This window comes from Diprion similis, chromosome 8, assembly GCF_021155765.1.
Source record: "Diprion similis isolate iyDipSimi1 chromosome 8, iyDipSimi1.1, whole genome shotgun sequence".
Classification (NCBI taxonomy): Eukaryota; Metazoa; Arthropoda; class Insecta; order Hymenoptera; family Diprionidae; genus Diprion; species Diprion similis.
The window spans coordinates 19,893,145-19,911,481 of record NC_060112.1 but is presented as its reverse complement, the minus strand read 5'-3'; the positions used below and the strand labels follow the sequence as shown (position 1 = coordinate 19,911,481).

At 39.3% G+C, this 18,337-nt stretch overlaps 1 protein-coding gene across 1 annotated transcript; it reads right to left on the bottom strand.

Annotated features, from left to right (window-relative positions):
* Nucleotides 1-1,571: 1,571 nt before the first annotated feature.
* LOC124408459 (sorting nexin-12) lies at nt 1,572-5,259 on the bottom strand. Its single transcript, XM_046885373.1, has 4 exons — nt 4,962-5,259; nt 3,606-3,701; nt 3,296-3,420; nt 1,572-3,214 (listed from the first exon to the last, which is right to left on the bottom strand). Exons 1-4 carry the CDS (start codon nt 5,124-5,126, stop codon nt 3,109-3,111), a joined length of 492 nt encoding a protein of 163 aa, XP_046741329.1. The 5' UTR covers nt 5,127-5,259; the 3' UTR covers nt 1,572-3,108.
* Nucleotides 5,260-18,337: the final 13,078 nt, after the last annotated feature.

Genomic DNA, 18,337 nt, shown 5'->3' with positions numbered 1-18,337 from the left:
GATCTTAATGATTGATTTCGATTATTGATTATAATGTGTATGATACTTTTAGTAGAGCGACGCATTTTCTTAGGTTCATGAATGGTTTTATAAAATCGCACTTTAGTGTTACGAGTTACGGAATGGATTGTTTAATTCTTTGAATTTATTTGTTCTTAATTGAGCATTGCTTAAGTCACACACCTTAAAAAACTACGAATGTTAATAGTATTTGAAGGATCCCAGTTTTCCCAAGATCCAAAGAAGAATGTTGCCTGCAATTTTCGTTAACATATTATAGATATGATGTACAAAAAATTAATCACGGATTTTATATTAGTGATAAATTACGGGTATAGATTATTGATACAAGTATTAATTAAAAATGTGTTCATGAAATGCTAGAGTCGAGACACTGACATTTCACTAAATTTTGATCTGAGCTTAAAATTTACTTTAAATTCATTTTAGAAGGCAACAAACTTGAAATCAATATAAATGATTGGTTTTTTTTTTTATACATATAATATTTTATATGAAATTTTCCTATATAAGTTTGATACAGAATGAATAATTACAATTCAGTACCATATTCTCCAGTCAAACAATTCGTTATTAGAGAAAATATTGAAAAATGACTTTTATGTAACACGAGTATGGTTTACATGTCTTTTTTGGCCTGTGTTCTGTACCTAAAGTAATCAATTCTACAACAGTACAAAAAAAGAGTATCGGCGTACAGAAAAGTATAACTTTACGTCCTAGTATTTAAAAAGTACTCTTACTTGTATTTTGCTATAAAAAAAAACCTGTAAACCACACTTTTTTTCTACATAAAGTATCGTGAGCACCATGGAGGCAGTTTCACCACGCGTATTTGCAGTATTCACCTTCGGCTCGCGTACGCGCTTACCTACAACTCATATTGCAAACTTATGCTCAGAGTAAAAAGACCTACTTTGCCTCTTTGCTGCACAATCTACTATTAAACCGAAATTTGTTACAAGTATTGTAAACAAACCTAACAGATCGTGATTCGAGTTATTTAACGTTTTCAAAATGATGTATCAAATAGACAATATTTACTTTTAATTTTACTCCTTTTTTACGTGATTAAAAAGTATCTTCTTATTGCAAAGTATGAAAAATTGCTATATTTAATATTCTTACAAAAAATTCCTCGATTTATTTCAGAACATCAGGTATATCATTTTTCAATTCTCATAACAAAACATCGTGTATCAATTAATTACACGTTTTTATTTCAACAATGAATACAAATTCGCCTTTGTAATCGAATAGATTATTACAATTATAGCGGGTAGACTTCTTTGATGAAAAGTCTTATACAATTTCCTCTCTAAATTTGTAACTTTTTTTTTATGTGATGTGATATACGAAATTGAGCGAATTGATTACATAAGTGCAGCTATATAATTACAAGGAAAAGCTATATTTTCAAATCATTTAAAATTATTATTTACAAGATCCAGCATCATTTGTAAACATTCAATGCTACTTGAGGCTGATCTCCTTTTATGAAAATAGATTTACTTTATAGACGATAATATTCCTTATACTTTTTTTTATACTCATTATATACCTTGACATGTGAACAGAGGTCTGTGAGTTTATATTTGTTGTAGACACGACTTTAATTTCAATAAATAATTGTCGAGCGCGTTATCTTGCTCAGACGTGAGTTCTGCATATTTTTTTTTTTTTGCAAGACTAATCCAACAAAGAAGCTTAACTGCTACTGTCTCATGGTTTTGGCTAGCATGAAATTGGTTTATTTCGACTTTCTTCCTCTTCCTTTCATATTTTACAAAGAACCGCATTCAAGATATTTACAAAAGATAACTGTTACACTTTCAAACATTCAGGAAAGTGCCAGGATCTGTAGCAAAACTAGTCACATGAATTAATAGATCAATTCGAAACTGGGATAGCTTTTTGGTACACTTGACCGAATTACTAATATGATGAGAACACCAATCCAACAGTACAATAGATGATAAGGGGACGTGAATATCAATTAAATTAATACTCTAGATTTCTCATTCATCTTTAGTGTTGATCAAATATCAGCTTCAAATCCCATTTATTTTTGAATAATCAGTGAGCTTGATAGTCAACTGCATCAAGGTCCGGCGACAAAATAAAATTGTGGCTATTCATAATTGTGAAAGAAATTGCGTTTAAAACATATGATGTAAAAAGTGCTGAAAGATACCTAATATTTATTTCATCATTTTTCAAGAAATAAACCTTGTTTCATTGCAGTATAATTAAATAATTGAAATCTAACTCGAAATTATTAATTTGATTAACTTTTATGAAAATATATGATCAATTATTATAATTTATTACCAAATATGCAGTTTTGATGCTTTTTTCGACTGTTATAAATTGTATTGGATGAACTTTATCTTAAAAGTTCTTCCAGTATACTTCCTTGAAGTAATAATGATACTGCATAGTATTTGGTATTGAATGAATATAACAGTCAAGTCTGATATTACTGGGTTCTAGAATAATTGTTTTACACCAGTCTGTCCTGATTTGGACACTTTATCGGTGACATTGCCATTAATCGTATAGATGCGGTAGACACATGCATATACGAATATGTTGAAATAATGTATCCTTTATAGATACTGGCACAGCTAAGTTAATCAAACTTGAAATAATGAATTATTCTTAATGCACTGTGGAATTGATCCTGTGAAGCTGCTCTATCATTGAAGTGAATTATATAGAAGAAAAAAACATAAAACAATCAGCAGTAGTTGATTTCACCATTATCTACTTTAGTACGGTTTTCAAATGGTTCTTCGTTTATCTTCCATCTCTTATCACAATATTAATATTTTTCTTTTTCTCAATTTACGTTTCATAGTAATATCAATTTAGACAAATATAAAAAAAAAAATTATAATTGTAATCCGTCACAGTAGCAATTAAGAATGAAGAGAAATAATCATATTTAAGAGCTTAGCTCACGCCAATAAAATGCACAATTAAATGTTTTCTTTTTTTTTTTTAAAGTAATTAGAATCAGAAAAATTTCAAGGTCTTAATTGAAGTTGTCGTGGCTACATAAGCGACTTGGTACGGTGATCAACTTTACGTGTTTCGTATTTTTCCAGGAACATAGTTCTTGTCTATAACGGGTTCTTGCAGGAACATGTGGAGACATCGTTCATTTTGCGCTAATGGGTGGCCAGCTATTCTGAAAATTTAAATAGTTTGCATTTCACTTGAAAGTCCTTCAACCTCTAATTTTGTTTGAATATTGTAAGTTAAAACTTACTTATTCACGAAAATTTCAAGACCTTTTCGCCGGTCTTCGATAAAGTCTTCTTCAAAGATTCCATCGTCACCTCGAAATGGCATCTGACGCTTCCATGCTTTGCCAGGCAATGGTGGCACTACTATCTGTACACCATAATCAATGAGTCAATATTTTTGTCTATGGTGGGGCGTATTCATAATCTTTTAGTGTTTCTAAAATTTCCAGCTTAACAATAATTTCTTAGTATTTATGAGGATTTTTATGTGTGAGATGAACAAGTTCTCACAAATCTTATCAGAAATGTTAGTCATAGGAAAATGCTCAAAACCTTGCTATCTCGTTCCAATTCGTTTCTGAGCCATTCAAAGTCACTGTATCGTCTTCTCACACTGGACTCTTTGACTTTGAATACAGGGAGATTTGTCTGCAACACGTTAAAATGATGTACATTATAAAACTGGTTATGTTACATTTACAGTATTTGAAAAATAAATAATTCTTAAAGTTATTTTTAGGCAATCATACTTTAGTGCAATATTTCAAAATCGAGTGTATAAAATGTACTGCTATGAATGTTCTTCTAGACTAGAGTATTTGTAGTACTCAACGCTGGCTAATAATTCATCATAACATTTACCTACTTTTATTTAGTAGAGTAAAAAATCAAAGTACACATGATTGGTGTAGTTACCAAATTCAGATGAAACAAGTATTATTAATCTGTTGACCCACTCGGCTCAGACTTGCAGATTTTTATTGTTGCTACGACTAAGAAATTGTATATTATCCTACTGAACTAAGCATTGACTTATAAAGTCATCATTGTAGAAGTATTCATGCTGAGATATCAATTTATATCGTACATCAGTGTAAATTTAATACCTACACTGAAATATTAGCATTCAAACGAATGGATGAGATTGGCTTTGTACTGAGAAGTGACTTTTAAAATTATCCAATGGTTTTCAGGTCCTGCTTCATTGGGAAAATCGAAGTAATGCTATTTCTAGACATACCGAACGTGACTAATTACTATCTTATGCCAAATATTAGATAAGGAAACAAAGTTCTTGCTCAAAGTAATTTATAGTCTATGTTTATTGTTTGCACATAAGTCTATTGTCAATATTGTGAAACCTATTTGTAAAAATACCACGAAATTGTACGTATAGGAAAAATTTTATTTATGATTATCAGCAGTTCAATGACAAACAAGAGGCATAAGAGGAATAGATTACCACATGAATTACAAATGAATCATTGCAACGGGAGTATAGCATGAATATTATCAGCCAACCTTCGTGGTAGTATTTCCTGAAACATGCTATTTAGCCCTTGTATACCGTTCAGCTGATGGACCAGCAACAAATGAGCTGATAGTTAAGCAATTATGAAAAACATGTACAAATAATAACGTGTACTCAATGTCAAGGCACAGAGTTGGAGAGAAACTTTAATAAAGCCTTCCAACAGACCCCAAGATATTCCGACTAGTAAATAAGAATAATATCACGCACTAATTCGATTTAAAATTGATGAACCATGTGCCAGTTTAAGGGGGAGGGACATTGACTAATTGTGTTGACGTGGTGATCAAAGAGGACTGGGTGGATTCTGCTGAGCACAAATACCTCTTATCGTCCAGGATGACAAGAGTAGAGAATGAATAAGCGGTAGTACTCACCCTCATTCGAACCTCGTAATCGGTATATCGTTTTTTGCCGACGCCGTGCGTGATCGGATTGATCACATCGATTTCGAGAAAGTTTGCTGGCGCCGCGTACGCGTCGTCTAACGTTTGTTTTTTGACATTCAGGCGCCGTGTTGCGTCCACCGTTGTGTCGGCCATGATTCTCGTTAAATTATTAAAATGATCCACCTACCAAACTACCCGACAGATAAAACGATAACAGGGTGAGGAATCTCTCAACTGACACCACAGACCTGACACATTTGATGTCACTGCCTAATGCGACTGCGCACTGCGCTAGAATGAAACAATCATAAACTAAAATTGCATTTCATGACAGCCAGATAGTCAAGCGACTTGTATGACTTTGAACCCTATCGTGGGCTTTGATAGCTACTTCGTGCGTTGACTGAGGATATGTACTTAGTCAACGATTCGTAATACGTATTCATACGTGAAACGATGTCGTGACGGAAAGTAAAAAAATGCAGGAAATACGTGAAAGCTATCGACTTGGGATAAAGGCTAGTAGCTTTCGTTGACTGAAAATAGCTTTAGTCAACGCAGCGTTCGTAGAATTTGGTGGGTCTTGGGACATAGTAGGGTTATACATTACCGACTGCAATGCACAGTAAGTGTCGTGATTTTCACGAGCATCATATGGACGCGAAGGCAACTTGACACAGCAGCGCCACGCCGTCGGCGGAAAACAAGGCGCTCATGTAGATGGGTACGAAGCAACGGTAAAATGCCTCCGATCGACGCCCATGTGGCTCAGTAGATACCTGTTACATTTTTATACGTACGTTTTGAAAATCTGGGATTGTTAATTCAAAGTGTGAAAAAATTAAGGGGATAACATAGCTTATAGCGTAATCGGAATGCGCCTATTCAATTCCTATCGGAAAATTACGTCGGAATAGTGCCTTAAAGAATTTATTGCAGCACTTTTCAAAGTCTTCGAAATTTTGTCCAAAAATCCAAAGGGGTTAGCCTTAGTTTTTTCCTGATTTTCGGAGCCGAAAATTTTTCGTCTCGGAATCGATTTGTATCACCCTTCCGGGAGTAAATCGACCCCCGGGAACTCAAAAAACACAAGAAAAAGAGCGTGGGATCAACAGCAGAGAAATGAGGACGAAAATTAGCAGTTTTTCGCCTGTAACTTCTCAGGCGTTGCTCGCAGCGTATTGGGACTGCGCTTAATCGATTTCTCTCGCAAAATTACGTCGGAATAGTGCCTTAAAGAATTTATTGCAGCACTTTTCAAAGTCGTCGAAATTTTCGCCAAAAATCCAAAGGGGTTAGCCTTAGTTTTTTCCTAATTTTCAGAGCCGAAAATTTTTCGTTTCGGAATCGATTTGTATGACCCTTTACGGAGTAAATCGACCCCCAGGAACTCAAAAAACACATGAAAAAGAGCGTAGGATCAACAGCAGAGAAATGAGGACGAAAATAAGCAGTTTTTCGCCTGTAACTTCTCAGGCGTTGCTCGCAGCGTATTGGGACTGCGCTTAATCGATTTCTATCGCAAAATTACGTCGGAATAGTGCCTTCAAAAATTTATTGCAGCACTTTTCAGAGTCGTCGAAATTTTCGCCAAAAATCCAAAGGGGTTAGCCTTAGTTTCTTCCTCATTTTCAGAGCCGAAAATTTTTCGTTTCGGAATCGATTTGTATGACCCTTTCCGGAGTAAATCGACCCCCAGGAACTCAAAAAACACATGAAAAAGAGCGTAGGATCAACAGCAGAGAAATGAGGACGAAAATTAGCAGTTTTTCGCCTGTAACTTCTCAGGCGTTGCTCGCAGCGTATTGGGACTGCGCTTAATCGATTTCTCTCGCAAAATTACGTCGGAATAGTGCCTTCAAAAATTTATTGCAGCACTTTTCAGAGTCGTCGAAATTTTCGCCAAAAATCCAAAGGGGTTAGCCTTAGTTTTTTCCTCATTTTCAGAGCCGAAAATTTTTCGTTTCGGAATCGATTTGTATGACCCTTTCCGGAGTAAATCGACCCCCAGGAACTCAAAAAACACATGAAAAAGAGCGTAGGATCAACAGCAGAGAAATGAGGACGAAAATTAGCAGTTTTTTGCCTGTAACTTCTCAGGCGTTGCTCGCAGCGTATTGGGACTGCGCTTAATCGATTTCTCTCGCAAAATTACGTCGGAATAGTGCCTTCAAAAATTTATTGCAGCACTTTTCAGAGTCGTCGAAATTTTCGCCAAAAATCCAAAGGGGTTAGCCTTAGTTTTTTCCTCATTTCCAGAGCCGAAAATTTTTCGTTTCGGAATCGATTTGTATGACCCTTTCCGGAGTAAATCGACCCCCAGGAACTCAAAAAACACATGAAAGAGAGCGTAGGATCAACAGCAGAGAAATGAGGACGAAAATTAGCAGTTTTTCGCCTGTAACTTCTCAGGCGTTGCTCGCAGCGTATTGGGACTGCGCTTAATCGATTTCTCTCGCAAAATTACGTCGGAATAGTGCCTTAAAGAATTTATTGCAGCACTTTTCAAAGTCGTCGAAATTTTCGCCGGAAATCCAAAGGGGTTAGCCTTAGTTTTTTCCTCATTTTCAGAGCCGAAAATTTTTCGTTTCGGAATCGATTTGTATGACCCTTTCCGGAGTAAATCGACCCCCAGGAACTCAAAAAACACATGAAAGAGAGCGTAGGATCAACAGCAGAGAAATGAGGACGAAAATTAGCAGTTTTTCGCCTGTAACTTTTCAGGCGTTGCTCGCAGCGTATTGTGACTGCGCTTAATCGATTTCTCTCGCAAAATTACGTCGGAATAGTGCCTTCAAAAATTTATTGCAGCACTTTTCAGAGTCGTCGAAATTTTCGCCAAAAATCCAAAGGGGTTAGCCTTAGTTTCTTCCTCATTTTCAGAGCCGAAAATTTTTCGTTTCGGAATCGATTTGTATGACCCTTTCCGGAGTAAATCGACCCCCAGGAACTCAAAAAACACATGAAAAAGAGCGTAGGATCAACAGCAGAGAAATGAGGACGAAAATTAGCAGTTTTTCGCCTGTAACTTCTCAGGCGTTGCTCGCAGCGTATTGGGACTGCGCTTAATCGATTTCTCTCGCAAAATTACGTCGGAATAGTGCCTTCAAAAATTTATTGCAGCACTTTTCAGAGTCGTCGAAATTTTCGCCAAAAATCCAAAGGGGTTAGCCTTAGTTTTTTCCTCATTTTCAGAGCCGAAAATTTTTCGTTTCGGAATCGATTTGTATGACCCTTTCCGGAGTAAATCGACCCCCAGGAACTCAAAAAACACATGAAAAAGAGCGTAGGATCAACAGCAGAGAAATAAGGACGAAAATTAGCAGTTTTTTGCCTGTAACTTCTCAGGCGTTGCTCGCAGCGTATTGGGACTGCGCTTAATCGATTTCTCTCGCAAAATTACGTCGGAATAGTGCCTTCAAAAATTTATTGCAGCACTTTTCAGAGTCGTCGAAATTTTCGCCAAAAATCCAAAGGGGTTAGCCTTAGTTTTTTCCTCATTTCCAGAGCCGAAAATTTTTCGTTTCGGAATCGATTTGTATGACCCTTTCCGGAGTAAATCGACCCCCAGGAACTCAAAAAACACATGAAAGAGAGCGTAGGATCAACAGCAGAGAAATGAGGACGAAAATTAGCAGTTTTTCGCCTGTAACTTCTCAGGCGTTGCTCGCAGCGTATTGGGACTGCGCTTAATCGATTTCTCTCGCAAAATTACGTCGGAATAGTGCCTTAAAGAATTTATTGCAGCACTTTTCAAAGTCGTCGAAATTTTCGCCGGAAATCCAAAGGGGTTAGCCTTAGTTTTTTCCTCATTTTCAGAGCCGAAAATTTTTCGTTTCGGAATCGATTTGTATGACCCTTTCCGGAGTAAATCGACCCCCAGGAACTCAAAAAACACATGAAAAAGAGCGTAGGATCAACAGCAGAGAAATGAGGACGAAAATTAGCAGTTTTTCGCCTGTAACTTCTCAGGCGTTGCTCGCAGCGTACTGGGACTGCGCTTAATCGATTTCTCTCGCAAAATTACGTCGGAATAGTGCCTTCAAAAATTTATTGCAGCACTTTTCAGAGTCGTCGAAATTTTCGCCAAAAATCCAAAGGGGTTAGCCTTAGTTTCTTCCACATTTTCAGAGCCGAAAATTTTTCGTTTCGGAATCGATTTGTATGACCCTTTCCGGAGTAAATCGACCCCCAGGAACTCAAAAAACACATGAAAAAGAGCGTAGGATCAACAGCAGAGAAATGAGGACGAAAATTAGCAGTTTTTCGCCTGTAACTTCTCAGGCGTTGCTCGCAGCGTATTGGGACTGCGCTTAATCGATTTCTCTCGCAAAATTACGTCGAAATAGTGCCTTCAAAAATTTATTGCAGCACTTTTCAGAGTCGTCGAAATTTTCGCCAAAAATCCAAAGGGGTTAGCCTTAGTTTCTTCCTCATTTTCAGAGCCGAAAATTTTTCGTTTCGGAATCGATTTGTATGACCCTTTACGGAGTAAATCGACCCCCAGGAACTCAAAAAACACATGAAAAAGAGCGTAGGATCAACAGCAGAGAAATGAGGACGAAAATTAGCAGTTTTTCGCCTGTAACTTCTCAGGCGTTGCTCGCAGCGTATTGGGACTGCGCTTAATCGATTTCTCTCGCAAAATTACGTCGGAATAGTGCCTTCAAAAATTTATTGCAGCACTTTTCAGAGTCGTCGAAATTTTCGCCAAAAATCCAAAGGGGTTAGCCTTAGTTTCTTCCTCATTTTCAGAGCCGAAAATTTTTCGTTTCGGAATCGATTTGTATGACCCTTTCCGGAGTAAATCGACCCCCAGGAACTCAAAAAACACATGAAAAAGAGCGTAGGATCAACAGCAGAGAAATGAGGACGAAAATTAGCAGTTTTTTGCCTGTAACTTCTCAGGCGTTGCTCGCAGCGTATTGGGACTGCGCTTAATCGATTTCTCTCGCAGAATTACGTCGGAATAGTGCCTTCAAAAATTTATTGCAGCACTTTTCAGAGTCGTCGAAATTTTCGCCAAAAATCCAAAGGGGTTAGCCTTAGTTTCTTCCTCATTTTCAGAGCCGAAAATTTTTCGTTTCGGAATCGATTTGTATGACCCTTTCCGGAGTAAATCGACCCCCAGGAACTCAAAAAACACATGAAAAAGAGCGTAGGATCAACAGCAGAGAAATGAGGACGAAAATTAGCAGTTTTTCGCCTGTAACTTCTCAGGCGTTGCTCGCAGCGTATTGGGACTGCGCTTAATCGATTTCTCTCGCAAAATTACGTCGGAATAGTGCCTTCAAAAATTTATTGCAGCACTTTTCAGAGTCGTCGAAATTTTCGCCAAAAATCCAAAGGGGTTAGCCTTAGTTTCTTCCTCATTTTCAGAGCCGAAAATTTTTCGTTTCGGAATCGATTTGTATGACCCTTTCCGGAGTAAATCGACCCCCAGGAACTCAAAAAACACATGAAAAAGAGCGTAGGATCAACAGCAGAGAAATGAGGACGAAAATTAGCAGTTTTTCGCCTGTAACTTCTCAGGCGTTGCTCGCAGCGTATTGGGACTGCGCTTAATCGATTTCTCTCGCAAAATTACGTCGGAATAGTGCCTTCAAAAATTTATTGCAGCACTTTTCAGAGTCGTCGAAATTTTCGCCAAAAATCCAAAGGGGTTAGCCTTAGTTTCTTCCTCATTTTCAGAGCCGAAAATTTTTCGTTTCGGAATCGATTTGTATGACCCTTTCCGGAGTAAATCGAGCCCCAGGAACTCAAAAAACACATGAAAAAGAGCGTAGGATCAACAGCAGAGAAATGAGGACGAAAATTAGCAGTTTTTCGCCTGTAACTTCTCAGGCGTTGCTCGCAGCGTATTGGGACTGCGCTTAATCGATTTCTCTCGCAAAATTACGTCGGAATAGTGCCTTCAAAAATTTATTGCAGCACTTTTCAGAGTCGTCGAAATTTTCGCCAAAAATCCAAAGGGGTTAGCCTTAGTTTCTTCCTCATTTTCAGAGCCGAAAATTTTTCGTTTCGGAATCGATTTGTATGACCCTTTCCGGAGTAAATCGACCCCCAGGAACTCAAAAAACACATGAAAGAGAGCGTAGGATCAACAGCAGAGAAATGAGGACGAAAATTAGCAGTTTTTCGCCTGTAACCTCTCAGGCGTTGCTCGCAGCGTACTGGGACTGCGCTTAATCGATTTCTCTCGCAAAATTACGTCGGAATAGTGCCTTCAAAAATTTATTGCAGCACTTTTCAGAGTCGTCGAAATTTTCGCCAAAAATCCAAAGGGGTTAGCCTTAGTTTCTTCCTCATTTTCAGAGCCGAAAATTTTTCGTTTCGGAATCGATTTGTATGACCCTTTCCGGAGTAAATCGACCCCCAGGAACTCAAAAAACACATGAAAGAGAGCGTAGGATCAACAGCAGAGAAATGAGGACGAAAATTAGCAGTTTTTCGCCTGTAACTTTTCAGGCGTTGCTCGCAGCGTATTGGGACTGCGCTTAATCGATTTCTCTCGCAAAATTACGTCGGAATAGTGCCTTCAAAAATTTATTGCAGCACTTTTCAGAGTCGTCGAAATTTTCGCCAAAAATCCAAAGGGGTTAGCCTTAGTTTCTTCCTCATTTTCAGAGCCGAAAATTTTTCGTTTCGGAATCGATTTGTATGACCCTTTCCGGAGTAAATCGACCCCCAGGAACTCAAAAAACACATGAAAGAGAGCGTAGGATCAACAGCAGAGAAATGAGGACGAAAATTAGCAGTTTTTCGCCTGTAACCTCTCAGGCGTTGCTCGCAGCGTACTGGGACTGCGCTTAATCGATTTCTCTCGCAAAATTACGTCGGAATAGTGCCTTCAAAAATTTATTGCAGCACTTTTCAGAGTCGTCGAAATTTTCGCCAAAAATCCAAAGGGGTTAGCCTTAGTTTCTTCCTCATTTTCAGAGCCGAAAATTTTTCGTTTCGGAATCGATTTGTATGACCCTTTCCGAAGTAAATCGACCCCCAGGAACTCAAAAAACACATGAAAGAGAGCGTAGGATCAACAGCAGAGAAATGAGGACGAAAATTAGCAGTTTTTCGCCTGTAACTTTTCAGGCGTTGCTCGCAGCGTATTGGGACTGCGCTCAATCGATTTCTCTCGCAAAATTACGTCGGAATAGTGCCTTCAAAAATTTATTGCAGCACTTTTCAGAGTCGTCGAAATTTTCGCCAAAAATCCAAAGGGGTTAGCCTTAGTTTCTTCCTCATTTTCAGAGCCGAAAATTTTTCGTTTCGGAATCGATTTGTATGACCCTTTCCGGAGTAAATCGACCCCCAGGAACTCAAAAAACACATGAAAGAGAGCGTAGGATCAACAGCAGAGAAATGAGGACGAAAATTAGCAGTTTTTCGCCTGTAACTTTTCAGGCGTTGCTCGCAGCGTATTGGGACTGCGCTTAATCGATTTCTCTCGCAAAATTACGTCGGAATAGTGCCTTCAAAAATTTATTGCAGCACTTTTCAGAGTCGTCGAAATTTTCGCCAAAAATCCAAAGGGGTTAGCCTTAGTTTCTTCCTCATTTTCAGAGCCGAAAATTTTTCGTTTCGGAATCGATTTGTATGACCCTTTCCGGAGTAAATCGACCCCCAGGAACTCAAAAAACACATGAAAGAGAGCGTAGGATCAACAGCAGAGAAATGAGGACGAAAATTAGCAGTTTTTCGCCTGTAACTTCTCAGGCGTTGCTCGCAGCGTATTGGGACTGCGCTTAATCGATTTCTCTCGCAAAATTACGTCGGAATAGTGCCTTCAAAAATTTATTGCAGCACTTTTCAGAGTCGTCGAAATTTTCGCCAAAAATCCAAAGGGGTTAGCCTTAGTTTCTTCCTCATTTTCAGAGCCGAAAATTTTTCGTTTCGGAATCGATTTGTATGACCCTTTCCGGAGTAAATCGACCCCCAGGAACTCAAAAAACACATGAAAAAGAGCGTAGGATCAACAGCAGAGAAATGAGGACGAAAATTAGCAGTTTTTTGCCTGTAACTTCTCAGGCGTTGCTCGCAGCGTATTGGGACTGCGCTTAATCGATTTCTCTCGCAGAATTACGTCGGAATAGTGCCTTCAAAAATTTATTGCAGCACTTTTCAGAGTCGTCGAAATTTTCGCCAAAAATCCAAAGGGGTTAGCCTTAGTTTCTTCCTCATTTTCAGAGCCGAAAATTTTTCGTTTCGGAATCGATTTGTATGACCCTTTCCGGAGTAAATCGACCCCCAGGAACTCAAAAAACACATGAAAAAGAGCGTAGGATCAACAGCAGAGAAATGAGGACGAAAATTAGCAGTTTTTCGCCTGTAACTTCTCAGGCGTTGCTCGCAGCGTATTGGGACTGCGCTTAATCGATTTCTCTCGCAAAATTACGTCGGAATAGTGCCTTCAAAAATTTATTGCAGCACTTTTCAGAGTCGTCGAAATTTTCGCCAAAAATCCAAAGGGGTTAGCCTTAGTTTCTTCCTCATTTTCAGAGCCGAAAATTTTTCGTTTCGGAATCGATTTGTATGACCCTTTCCGGAGTAAATCGACCCCCAGGAACTCAAAAAACACATGAAAAAGAGCGTAGGATCAACAGCAGAGAAATGAGGACGAAAATTAGCAGTTTTTCGCCTGTAACTTCTCAGGCGTTGCTCGCAGCGTATTGGGACTGCGCTTAATCGATTTCTCTCGCAAAATTACGTCGGAATAGTGCCTTCAAAAATTTATTGCAGCACTTTTCAGAGTCGTCGAAATTTTCGCCAAAAATCCAAAGGGGTTAGCCTTAGTTTCTTCCTCATTTTCAGAGCCGAAAATTTTTCGTTTCGGAATCGATTTGTATGACCCTTTCCGGAGTAAATCGAGCCCCAGGAACTCAAAAAACACATGAAAAAGAGCGTAGGATCAACAGCAGAGAAATGAGGACGAAAATTAGCAGTTTTTCGCCTGTAACTTCTCAGGCGTTGCTCGCAGCGTATTGGGACTGCGCTTAATCGATTTCTCTCGCAAAATTACGTCGGAATAGTGCCTTCAAAAATTTATTGCAGCACTTTTCAGAGTCGTCGAAATTTTCGCCAAAAATCCAAAGGGGTTAGCCTTAGTTTCTTCCTCATTTTCAGAGCCGAAAATTTTTCGTTTCGGAATCGATTTGTATGACCCTTTCCGGAGTAAATCGACCCCCAGGAACTCAAAAAACACATGAAAGAGAGCGTAGGATCAACAGCAGAGAAATGAGGACGAAAATTAGCAGTTTTTCGCCTGTAACCTCTCAGGCGTTGCTCGCAGCGTACTGGGACTGCGCTTAATCGATTTCTCTCGCAAAATTACGTCGGAATAGTGCCTTCAAAAATTTATTGCAGCACTTTTCAGAGTCGTCGAAATTTTCGCCAAAAATCCAAAGGGGTTAGCCTTAGTTTCTTCCTCATTTTCAGAGCCGAAAATTTTTCGTTTCGGAATCGATTTGTATGACCCTTTCCGGAGTAAATCGACCCCCAGGAACTCAAAAAACACATGAAAGAGAGCGTAGGATCAACAGCAGAGAAATGAGGACGAAAATTAGCAGTTTTTCGCCTGTAACTTTTCAGGCGTTGCTCGCAGCGTATTGGGACTGCGCTTAATCGATTTCTCTCGCAAAATTACGTCGGAATAGTGCCTTCAAAAATTTATTGCAGCACTTTTCAGAGTCGTCGAAATTTTCGCCAAAAATCCAAAGGGGTTAGCCTTAGTTTCTTCCTCATTTTCAGAGCCGAAAATTTTTCGTTTCGGAATCGATTTGTATGACCCTTTCCGGAGTAAATCGACCCCCAGGAACTCAAAAAACACATGAAAGAGAGCGTAGGATCAACAGCAGAGAAATGAGGACGAAAATTAGCAGTTTTTCGCCTGTAACCTCTCAGGCGTTGCTCGCAGCGTACTGGGACTGCGCTTAATCGATTTCTCTCGCAAAATTACGTCGGAATAGTGCCTTCAAAAATTTATTGCAGCACTTTTCAGAGTCGTCGAAATTTTCGCCAAAAATCCAAAGGGGTTAGCCTTAGTTTCTTCCTCATTTTCAGAGCCGAAAATTTTTCGTTTCGGAATCGATTTGTATGACCCTTTCCGAAGTAAATCGACCCCCAGGAACTCAAAAAACACATGAAAGAGAGCGTAGGATCAACAGCAGAGAAATGAGGACGAAAATTAGCAGTTTTTCGCCTGTAACTTTTCAGGCGTTGCTCGCAGCGTATTGGGACTGCGCTCAATCGATTTCTCTCGCAAAATTACGTCGGAATAGTGCCTTCAAAAATTTATTGCAGCACTTTTCAGAGTCGTCGAAATTTTCGCCAAAAATCCAAAGGGGTTAGCCTTAGTTTCTTCCTCATTTTCAGAGCCGAAAATTTTTCGTTTCGGAATCGATTTGTATGACCCTTTCCGGAGTAAATCGACCCCCAGGAACTCAAAAAACACATGAAAGAGAGCGTAGGATCAACAGCAGAGAAATGAGGACGAAAATTAGCAGTTTTTCGCCTGTAACTTTTCAGGCGTTGCTCGCAGCGTATTGGGACTGCGCTTAATCGATTTCTCTCGCAAAATTACGTCGGAATAGTGCCTTCAAAAATTTATTGCAGCACTTTTCAGAGTCGTCGAAATTTTCGCCAAAAATCCAAAGGGGTTAGCCTTAGTTTCTTCCTCATTTTCAGAGCCGAAAATTTTTCGTTTCGGAATCGATTTGTATGACCCTTTCCGGAGTAAATCGACCCCCAGGAACTCAAAAAACACATGAAAGAGAGCGTAGGATCAACAGCAGAGAAATGAGGACGAAAATTAGCAGTTTTTCGCCTGTAACCTCTCAGGCGTTGCTCGCAGCGTACTGGGACTGCGCTTAATCGATTTCTCTCGCAAAATTACGTCGGAATAGTGCCTTCAAAAATTTATTGCAGCACTTTTCAGAGTCGTCGAAATTTTCGCCAAAAATCCAAAGGGGTTAGCCTTAGTTTCTTCCTCATTTTCAGAGCCGAAAATTTTTCGTTTCGGAATCGATTTGTATGACCCTTTCCGAAGTAAATCGACCCCCAGGAACTCAAAAAACACATGAAAGAGAGCGTAGGATCAACAGCAGAGAAATGAGGACGAAAATTAGCAGTTTTTCGCCTGTAACTTTTCAGGCGTTGCTCGCAGCGTATTGGGACTGCGCTCAATCGATTTCTCTCGCAAAATTACGTCGGAATAGTGCCTTCAAAAATTTATTGCAGCACTTTTCAGAGTCGTCGAAATTTTCGCCAAAAATCCAAAGGGGTTAGCCTTAGTTTCTTCCTCATTTTCAGAGCCGAAAATTTTTCGTTTCGGAATCGATTTGTATGACCCTTTCCGGAGTAAATCGACCCCCAGGAACTCAAAAAACACATGAAAGAGAGCGTAGGATCAACAGCAGAGAAATGAGGACGAAAATTAGCAGTTTTTCGCCTGTAACTTTTCAGGCGTTGCTCGCAGCGTATTGGGACTGCGCTTAATCGATTTCTCTCGCAAAATTACGTCGGAATAGTGCCTTCAAAAATTTATTGCAGCACTTTTCAGAGTCGTCGAAATTTTCGCCAAAAATCCAAAGGGGTTAGCCTTAGTTTCTTCCTCATTTTCAGAGCCGAAAATTTTTCGTTTCGGAATCGATTTGTATGACCCTTTCCGGAGTAAATCGACCCCCAGGAACTCAAAAAACACATGAAAAAGAGCGTAGGATCAACAGCAGAGAAATGAGGACGAAAATTTGCAGTTTTTCGCCTGTAACTTCTCAGGCGTTGCTCGCAGCGTATTGGGACTGCGCTTAATCGATTTCTCTCGCAAAATTACGTCGGAATAGTGCCTTCAAAAATTTATTGCAGCACTTTTCAGAGTCGTCGAAATTTTCGCCAAAAATCCAAAGGGGTTAGCCTTAGTTTATTCCTCATTTTCAGAGCCGAAAATTTTTCGTTTCGGAATCGATTTGTATGACCCTTTCCGGAGTAAATCGACCCCCAGGAACTCAAAAAACACATGAAAAAGAGCGTAGGATCAACAGCAGAGAAATGAGGACGAAAATTTGCAGTTTTTCGCCTGTAACTTCTCAGGCGTTGCTCGCAGCGTATTGGGACTGCGCTTAATCGATTTCTCTCGCAAAATTACGTCGGAATAGTGCCTTCAAAAATTTATTGCAGCACTTTTCAGAGTCGTCGAAATTTTCGCCAAAAATCCAAAGGGGTTAGCTTTGGTTTTTTCCTCATTTTCAGAGCCGAAAATTTTTCGTTCCGGAATCGATTTGTATGACCCTTTCCGGAGTAAATCGACCCCCAGGAACTCAAAAAACACATGAAAGAGAGCGTAGGATCAACAGCAGAGAAATGAGGACGAAAATTAGCAGTTTTTCGCCTGTAACTTCTCAGGCGTTGCTCGCAGCGTATTGGGACTGCGCTTAATCGATTTCTCTCGCAAAATTACGTCGGAATAGTGCCTTCAAAAATTTATTGCAGCACTTTTCAGAGTCGTCGAAATTTTCGCCAAAAATCCAAAGGGGTTAGCCTTAGTTTCTTCCTCATTTTCAGAGCCGAAAATTTTTCGTTTCGGAATCGATTTGTATGACCCTTTCCGGAGTAAATCGACCCCCAGGAACTCAAAAAACACATGAAAAAGAGCGTAGGATCAACAGCAGAGAAATGAGGACGAAAATAAGCAGTTTTTCGCCTGTAACTTCCCAGGCGTTGCTTGCATCGTATTGGGACTGCGCTCAATCGATTTGTCTTGCATAATTACGTTGGAATAATGCATAAAAGAATGGTTTGCAGCACTTTTATGTAATCGTCGAATGTTTTGCCTCAAATAGAAACGATGATGCAAAGTGTTTGCGTCTAAGCCAGACGCGTTAGGCAATCCACCAAACATGACAGAGAGCACTTTGGCTCCAAGCTACGGCATCCCGCAAGGCACAGGGGATCTCGTCGGTAGGTAGGTACGCGCAGCGACATCAGCTCAAGCAATTCACGGAGCCCGCCATCCTGATTCTTTCCCACCTCCAAAACAATTCATATATCTAACTAGGTATTACATGAACATTACATGCATACGTACACCGCATGAACAGTTACGTATTACAGATATATACGCTTTCATAAAACTTGAACATAGAATACCAATTGAAAATCATACGAAAAAAACAATTCAAAACCACCGTGTTCGACGAAAACGTATGGTCCTATGATTTAACTTCGATTGAAATATTTTAGTCCGTACTATATAATACTATGAAAGAACGGATAGCGTATGAAAGTTCCAGAACCATTCCCACATGACTTGCGCTAATCGGTCTCACGGAAATTCGGCAGTCGAATATCGCGTAATGATAATAATATAATTT

Coding starts and splice junctions, on each gene's coding strand:
- LOC124408459 (XM_046885373.1), bottom strand. CDS start 5,126: ATGGCCGACACAACGGTGGACGCAACACGGCGCCTGAATGTCAAAAAA. Junction 3,421..3,605: donor AATTGGAACGAGATAGCAAG/GTTTTGAGCATT, acceptor TATGGTGTACAG/ATAGTAGTGCCACCATTGCC. Junction 3,215..3,295: donor CTTGAAATTTTCGTGAATAA/GTAAGTTTTAAC, acceptor TTAAATTTTCAG/AATAGCTGGCCACCCATTAG.